At 56.7% G+C, this 7,901-nt stretch overlaps 3 protein-coding genes across 4 annotated transcripts in view; 1 reads left to right on the forward strand and 2 right to left on the reverse strand.

The window, feature by feature from the left end:
* Positions 1-39, reverse strand: part of IQCC (IQ motif containing C) — a 1,623-nt gene extending 1,584 nt beyond the window's left edge. Inside the window, exon 1 of the mRNA XM_010723499.1 lies at positions 34-39. Coding sequence (XP_010721801.1) covers positions 34-39 — 6 coding nt within the window. The remainder of the gene's footprint in view (positions 1-33) is intronic.
* On the forward strand, positions 7-3,787 carry LOC100547702 (myotubularin-related protein 9-like). Of its 2 annotated transcripts, XM_010723485.2 has the most exons (11): positions 7-234; positions 393-452; positions 685-793; positions 1,013-1,138; positions 1,274-1,447; positions 1,528-1,745; positions 1,839-2,000; positions 2,086-2,227; positions 2,305-2,525; positions 2,645-2,796; positions 2,901-3,787. In XM_010723485.2, the coding sequence occupies exons 1-11, from the start codon at positions 38-40 to the stop codon at positions 3,062-3,064; spliced, it is 1,725 nt and encodes a 574-aa protein (XP_010721787.1). In that variant the 5' UTR covers positions 7-37; the 3' UTR covers positions 3,065-3,787. The 2 variants fall into 2 exon arrangements, with proteins under 2 accessions (XP_010721787.1, XP_003212646.1); XM_003212598.4 differs by lacking the exon at positions 393-452 and having other exon boundaries at positions 38-234.
* A 249-nt stretch (positions 3,788-4,036) lies between these two features.
* The window catches only part of EIF3I (eukaryotic translation initiation factor 3 subunit I), a 4,087-nt gene continuing 222 nt past the window's right edge, over positions 4,037-7,901 (reverse strand). The window contains exons 2-11 of the mRNA XM_010723500.2: positions 7,751-7,878; positions 7,513-7,600; positions 6,887-6,952; positions 6,411-6,560; positions 6,179-6,306; positions 5,803-5,913; positions 5,305-5,394; positions 4,976-5,049; positions 4,722-4,814; positions 4,037-4,426 (exon numbers count right to left, since the gene is read on the reverse strand). Coding sequence (XP_010721802.1) covers positions 4,345-4,426; positions 4,722-4,814; positions 4,976-5,049; positions 5,305-5,394; positions 5,803-5,913; positions 6,179-6,306; positions 6,411-6,560; positions 6,887-6,952; positions 7,513-7,600; positions 7,751-7,878 — 1,010 coding nt within the window. The 3' untranslated portion in view covers positions 4,037-4,344. The remainder of the gene's footprint in view (positions 4,427-4,721; positions 4,815-4,975; positions 5,050-5,304; positions 5,395-5,802; positions 5,914-6,178; positions 6,307-6,410; positions 6,561-6,886; positions 6,953-7,512; positions 7,601-7,750; positions 7,879-7,901) is intronic.

A 7,901-nucleotide genomic window follows, 5' to 3' on the forward strand; every position in this document is an offset into this window, starting at 1 on the left:
TGCCGCTCACGATTTCCCCTTTCTCCCTCCAGCCGCCATGGAGTTCTCCGAGCTGATCAAAACGGCGACGGTGGAGAGCGTGCTGCTGTCGTGCGCGGGGCAACCGGCGGTGAAGGGCACTCTGTGCATCACCAGCCACCACCTGCTGCTCTCTTCCTGCCCCGGCGGCGAAGGGCAGCCCAGCGCCGTGGAGCTCTGGCTGCTCATCCGCAACGTGGACGCCGTGGAGAAGAGGTCGGTCCTTTCCCACCGCCCTGTGCCCCCTCTTCGTCCCGTCCCCGGTGGGGGTGATCCCCCGCTGCCCTCCCGGCACCGCGGAGCCTCCTCCCTCCTCCTCCTCCCCGTGGCTCGTGGCAGTGGGCATTGACCTCCTCTTCTCCTCCGTGCCCCAGAGTGCAGAATGTAGGCTGGTATCAGCCACCCCGCAGCGGCGGCTCCCCGCGGGATGACAGGTTTGGCTTTAGGTGCTCTCAGCTTCTCCGGCTTGCCCGGCAGTGCCCGGCCTCACGCAGCTCTGTGGGGCAAGGATGGCTGCTCGGAGGGGAGCTGGCGGGAGTCACAGCTTCAGGCACACCGGGAGCCCCGCACAGTGCTGTGCCCTTCTCAGCCCCCCCCGGACAGAGGGCAGCTCCGTGCTGTCTGCGTGCACGGCCCCTCCTGCCCTGACCCCGCTGCCCTCCCCAGGCTGGCCGGCTCCTCCGGCACCATCACGCTGCGCTGCAAGGACCTGAAGGTGCTGCAGCTGGAGATCCCGGGCATGGAGGAGTGCCTGAACATCGCCAGCTCCATCGAGGTGAGCCGTGCCGGGATGCAAAGGGTTGGCAGGAGCAGGTGGCTGCCTACGGTGTTTGCTCTGGGTCTGCCATTAACGTGGGTAAACACTCAGCTGCTGGGCTGTGTTTGCATGGGGCACCCGAGCTGCCAAGCCTTGTGAGAGGGAGGAAGGATGGGGTTTGCAGAGAGGACATTCCCATTCCCAGCCTTCCCCCAGCTCTGCTCTGCTGTGCTGCAGGCCCTCTCCTCGGTGGACTCTGTGATGATGATGTATCCCTTCTTCCACCGGCCTCAGAGCCTGCGGCTGGAGGAGGGGTGGCCGCGGCTCCCCATGGAGCAGCACTTCCAGCAAATCGCCACGCAGGTGGGCCTTGGGGGGGAGGTGGTGTTGTCACATCTCACCCGTAAGGGGAGGGAGGGGGTGACCGGATTGGTCCTTTACACCTGGCTGGGGTGCGGGGGGAGGCAGCCCCCCCTCCCACCTTCACATCTCCCCCAGACCACCCAGTGGCGGCTGAGCGACGTGAACCAGGACTTCGCCGTCTGCGCCACGTACCCTCCGGCTGTCATCGTGCCGGCGGCCGTGAGCGAGGAGACCCTGCGGAGGGCAGCCCGGTTCCGGCAGGGCGGGCGCTTCCCCGTCCTCAGCTACTATCACACCAGGAACGGCACCGTGAGTCCGCATCCCCGCCCCATCCCCGCGCCTCCCACCCCGATGCCCCGCAGGCGATGTCCTCAGCCCCCTCCCCGCAGGCGATGCTCCGCAGCGGGCAGCCGCTGACCGGCCCCAACCGCAAGCGCTGCCCCGAGGATGAGATGCTGCTGGGGTCGGTGCTGGACGAGGGCGAGCGGGGCTTCATCATCGACACGCGCTCAGCCCAGACGGCCAAACAGGCGCGGATGACGGGAGGCGGCACGGAGCCCAAATCCTCGTACCCGCAGTGGAAGAGGCTGCATCGGCCGCTGGAGCGGTGAGGGCTGTGCTGAAGTTCTCCGCTCCGGCCCCAGAAGCAGACTCACAGCCCTCACCAGGCCGTCCTTCCCCTCTCCTCCTCCCTTTCCAGTGGCCGCCCGCTGCAGGAGAGCTTCATCAAGCTGGTGGAGGCCTGCAACGACGCTTCGCTGGGCATGGACCGCTGGCTGGGCCGGCTGGAGAGCTGCCGCTGGCTGAGCCACGTTAAGGCGGCCCTCAGCACGGCCTGTTTGGCTGCGCAGTGCCTGGACAGGTAGGGGGCTGCCTCCCCACGTCCCTCCCGTCCCCCCGAGTCGACGCACAGAGTGCAGCTGGCAGAGCCCTGGCTGTGCCCCCAGGGAGGAGAGCTGCGTGCTGGTGCACGGAGCAGAGGGCACAGACACCACGCTGCTGGTGACAGCGCTGGCGCAGGTGATCCTGGATCCAGGCTGCCGCACACTGAAGGGCTTCCAGGAGCTGCTGGAGAGGGAGTGGATCCAGGTGAGGGGCAGAAGGAGCTGAGGCGGGGGTCCCGTGGTCCCCTGCAGTCCTGTTACCACTGCCATGGGGTCCTGCAGGCTGGCCATCCCTTCCACCTGCGCTGTGCCCGCTCTGCCTACTCACACGCGCGGCTGAAGCAGGAGGCACCGCTCTTCCTCCTCTTCCTCGACTGCGTGTGGCAGCTGAGCCGGCAGTTCCCCTTCTCGCTGGAGTTCAGCGAGGGGCTGCTCCTCACCCTCTTTGACAACGCCTACGCCTCCGACTATGGCACTTTCCTCTGCAACAATGAGAAGGAGAGGCAAGTGGCAGGGAGGTGGGGACAGCAGTGCCCCATCTGCATTGTGCCCCAGAGCAGACCCCTGGGTCACCGTCCCGGGTCAGTCCCAGGGACTGAAGCACATCTCTGTTCTCCTGCAGGTGTCTGTGCAAAGTGAAGGAGAGCACGCACTCCCTCTGGGCCTGGCTGGACCAGCCTGAGGAGAGGAAGAAGTACCTGAACCCCCTCTACTCGCCCAACCCGCTGGTCATCTGGCCCTCAGTGGAGCCCCAGAGCATCCAGCTGTGGCAAGGTATGGCGGGTGCAGCCCTTGGGCTTTCCCAGCCCATCTGGGTTGCATGCTTGTCCCTCCTGCAGCAGGACACCGCCGAGGTGACGCAGCCCCTTGTCCCCTAGGTTTGTTCTTTCGCTGGATCCGCTCATCCCAGTACCTGGATGAGGCGTGGGCAGAGATATGGCAGTTGGTGGAGGGCAGCAACACGGCTGTCAAGGAGAGCACAGAGAACAGACTGAGCCGCTCGCTTTCCGACCCCGCTGCCCGGCTGGAGAACGAAAGATGAGCGGCAGCACGAGCACCACGTCCTGGAGATCATCCCCCATCACCAGGGCTGATGCACCAAGGCAGTGCTGCGGCTCTGCAGGAAGCGCTGTGCGGGACACACACCCTGCAGAGCCCCGAGGAGCCTGCACAGAGCAGAGCTGTAGGGCCATCCCTGGGAGAGGGGGACGGACTCAAGCGAGCTTCCTGTCAGCCACGCAGCCTGAGCACATCACAGTAAAGTGGTCTCTCTCTCACAGTTTGCTCCTGCTTTCCATGTGTGTTCTCTGGCCAGAGCTGGGCTGTTCCTGCTCTGCTCCGTGGTGGGATTTCAGCAGCTCTCGTACCTGGACCTGGCAGCAGGACGCCCAAGTGCCCAGCAGCTCTTGCTGCAATGTATCTGGCCCGTGGGCCCTGCCCTGTGCCCAAGGTGTGGTTGGCACAGCAAAGTCTAAGCAGCAGAACACACTAAGCCCACGCCATTAGTCTCTCCATAAAGGGCATGCTGGCTGCAGGTTGTGTTGTATCAGTCGCTCCAAGCTGGAAGCCAGCCTGGGAGATCTGCCCTTGAACCCAGTTTCAAGGAAGGAAGGACAGAAACCACCCCTCCAGCCAGCAAGACAGAGGGACGGGGTCTGGAAGGATGAGGATTTGCAACACAACCCTCCTAGTGCAGGAAATAACTGTTCCATGAGGAAAGTTGGCTCAGAGTCCGCCCAGCAAATAAACAAAGCACTTGAACTGAGCACATGTCTGGCAACTGTATTTCCAAGCTGTTTGCAGATCCAGCACTGCTAGGTCTGGACTTCAACAATAGCATCTCAGCACTGGGAAAGAGCTAACGTGTGCCTGGGTGAGGACAGAGGCACAGGGAGTACCAGCACTGCTGTCTGCTGCTAGGCAGAGAGCAAGACACTGACAACAGAGCAGGGAAAGCAAAACAGTCATGTTAATTTTGTCCCAGTCCAAAAGAATAGAGGCACTTTTCCTTGCGTTCAGAAAAGATTTCTATTTATTTCTTGTTTTTTTTTTCCTCCACTGATATATAAATAAGCCCAGCAGGCCAGGAAGTTAGCATCCGCAGGGGCAGGCAGGCAGCCAACTCAACTCCTTTTAGGCCACTCGTGCCATTTTGAGCTGGTTGGGTTTCCAGATGCCCACCTTCATACAACCCCTGAGTTTGGTGCTGCTTCCTGCTGCCTCCTGTGGAGCAGATTAACTTCAGGTCTTACAACAGTTCTGCACTGGAGCCAATGGACTGTGCAGTGGGTTGGAAGAGGAAAGGAGAGAATTCATCCTCCTTTAAGCTTCAAACTCAAACTCAAAGTACTGGGGATCAAAATAATGGATGCGAACGTAGCCATCTTCACCACCACTGCTGTAACTGTATGGGAGAAAAGAAAGTCACCGATCTTGTCAGGAACTCACCGTGTACAAATTTAACCTAGCAAGTGATGGAATCCAAAAGCTAATAAAAAAACATTAGCCAAAATGCACAGCCAGGCATCAATGACCCCCCCACAGCCAGTGTGACAGGGGGCAAAAGGGGTGGAATGGCAGAATTCAGGAAGGTGCAGGCTCCATTCCCACTGCAGTTCTGAGTGAATCCAACCATATCCTAACCAAAACACAGACCACGTTTGATGGGGACATGCAGGAAGACCCACAAAGATCCTCACCTCTTCCCATCAGGGTGAAAAGCAACACTGTTTATCGGACCAAAATGACCCTTCACTCTGCCAAACTCTTCTTCAAAAGCCAAGTGGAAGAACCTGGAGAAGAAGTGGGGAGGCAGGTTAGGGACAGGATCAAAGTTTCCCCAGAGAAGCTCTGCAATTTTAATAACTCTCCAAACACTGCCAAGAACAAGATGTTCTGGGAACAGCAGAGTACTCCATGCGCAGACTCAGCCCTGCCAGAGAAGAGCACCAACCTTGCCTCAAATTTGCCAATCCTGGTGGAGGTCGTGGTCACATCCATGGCTTCCTGCCCACCACCAAGCACGACCTGCAAAGAAGAAAAGCCACAACACTGCAATGCTGCTTACACTGTACGTGAAACAACAGCCAGGGTAGGAGGGAGCCCAGCCTTGGGGAAACCTCCCACTAACCCAGCACAGCCCATGGCAGCAGTAAAGTCCCCTGGCCCAATCCCACAGCCATTGTTTAGCTCAGGCTGAACTGGTGACACCGTGCCTTCCAGCTGCCCAAGACAATGCAGGAGCTGCACCAGAACTGTTAGAATGAGTGAGCTCATTCTTACGTGATCAAAAATGGGGGAGAGTGCAGCAGAGTTCACCGGTCGCTCTGTCCGGAATGTCTTCAGATGTTCCAGTGTCGTGCAGTCAAATAGCTAAAATGCAAAAGGAAGAGAGTAGCAGTCCAAGTAACTCATGCAAATCCCAGCCCCTGGCTGCCAGTCCTCACACAGCAAGATGTTAGCTCTAAAGTCACTCCTGGGCATCCAAACCCCAAAGACATTTCTCCAGAATCCAAAATATACCCCCAAGGTAATTCTCACCCCTATCACCTGCTGGAAGCGCTAATATGCAGCCTTTGTTTTTACAGTGTTGTTTCCAATGCCTGGCTGCTAATTTAACATGGTGATGCCTCCCCATTCCCAATGAACCCTGCCACTAAGCTTTGGCTTTACACCTGCTCAAATTCCCAAGGAGAAAACCACTGAGGCAGCCGTGTCTTTGAGCAGAGCTCCTGCAAGCAGATGTCAGCAATGCATCACAGTCCCCACAGGAGGCCTCACCTTGGCAGTGTTATCCTTGGAGGCAGTGATGAACATGGTCATGTCCCTGGAGGTCTGAATGTCATTGATTTGCTTGGTGTGCTCCTTGATGTTTGAAAGCTGCTCCCCTGACTGAAGGATAAACAAGGCAATTTCAGTGAGCTGACAGGCAAAGCGAGCTTCTCTGCTAAAAACAATTTTAGATGTTGCTGTCAGCAGAAAGGTAGGCATGTGTATGTTTAGCTTTGCTGAGGAGAGCCACATATTTTAACTGTCCTTCCACGAGGCCACTGGTTTGAGTCCAAAAGCCCACATTCTGCCCCTTGATCACAACAGGAATGCTGTAATATCCTCTCCCAAGTGATGCTGCCTGAGGGCTCCTCCTTGTCACACTGACCTTGGCACTGAACTGGTTTAGCTCTCCACTCTCATGACCTGCGATGATGAATTCTCCCAAAGGGCCCCACACAGCACTAGTGATTTTAGAGTCACTGCAGGGGATTTTCATGTAAGGCTCGTTGTTCTCTGAAGGAAGGAAGGATGGAGACAGACAGACCGAGTGGCACCAGCTCTTGGCAGCCAACACTTCCCCTTATTCCCAGTCGCAGGCATAGGCCCAGATTCCTCACCAATCTGGCTGGGGTCACGCAGGTCAAAGAAGCTCACAAAACACTGATAACCCATCTGCTTGTCCGTTGAAAACATGATGATGTTTCCTCCGAAGTCAAAGCCACACGTCCTCACTGCCGAGCTGGTCTTCACCAGAGCAAGCTGCTTTCCTGAACACAGCAGAAACCATCACTTCACTTGGTCTTGCGTTGCAAAATTAATGAAAGTGATCAAATAAAAGCCCAGTCACAGCAAGGACAGGAGAATTAGGCAGAGCTGACAAACAGGTTGGGTGAGTGGAAGGCACTAAACACGTGCCTGGGCAGCGAGGTGAGTGAACTGACTAAGTGTTCACTGAAAATTAGGCAAATACGCAAACACCCAAGAAAGGACTCAGACCTCTTTCAGGGGGCAAAGAGACACACGTTGCACACAGATTCCAGAACAGGACAGAGCTGTGAGTCAGACACAACCATGAGGAAGAGAAGAGCCTTACCTGTTTCACAGTCCCAGAGCCGACAGCTGTTATCTGCAGAGCCAGTGAGCACATGTCGTGTGTCCCCTTGGTCAGCAGTTAGGGAATATCAGCATGTTTGCAGCCCCAAAAGCCAATTATCTAGATACCAGGCAGTAGTTATACACAAGATTAAAAAGCCGCTGAGAAAATATAAGGCTGGGTATCTCCATTACAGGAGTGGCAATACTCCCATACAGGCAGCAAGTTCAAGCGCTCTTATTACAAAACCCACAACTTTCTTTTTGGGATGACAAAGAAAAAGACTACTGCTCTTGGCACAACCTTTGCATGTTTTCATCTCTGCTACTTCCTGCCCACCTTGGAAAAGCAAAACCTTCTGCTACTCAGACACCTTTTTTGTGCTCCCAGGGCCACCTTAGCAAAAGCAAAGAAGCACAAATGGGAGCAGATGGGATGTGCAGCACACGTCGTTCCAAACAACAGGAAGCAAAAGGAGCACAAACACCAAGAGATGGCATAAAGGAAAATTAAGTGCATTGTGTGGCTGCTGTGCTCACCACACTACAGCAGCTGAAAGAAACCATCTGTGCTGAATCACCCTAAGGAACAAAAAGGACAAACTGGTTTCACCGTTCAAAGGATACAGTCTGCATCCACGCACCACACAGCTCCTGTGTGGCCATTGTAGGTGCCCAGCCTTTCTCCATTTACTGAATACCAAACGTTGACGATCTAAGAGAAGATACAACCGCTCAAGCACCCCCTCATCGCGCCGACCGATTAATTAGGCTCGTTAATTAACCACCGTTCCTTTCTCTCACCACTCTTCCCCCCCTCACGCATAGGAGGGTCGGTTTCCCCCGCAGGCTCAGCCATACTCACGGGATCCTTGGCCACAGTGAACAGCAGGTCTCCCTCGCGGTTGTACTTGATCTGCGTGATGGAACGCTCGTGGCCCTGCAGCAGGATCGGCTTCTGCGTGCGGGGGTGAGGAAAGACGCCATTTAACGCTCACCTCCCCGGCAGGAGCTCC

Source organism: Meleagris gallopavo, chromosome 25, assembly GCF_000146605.3.
Source record: "Meleagris gallopavo isolate NT-WF06-2002-E0010 breed Aviagen turkey brand Nicholas breeding stock chromosome 25, Turkey_5.1, whole genome shotgun sequence".
In the NCBI taxonomy this organism is placed as follows: Eukaryota; Metazoa; Chordata; class Aves; order Galliformes; family Phasianidae; genus Meleagris; species Meleagris gallopavo.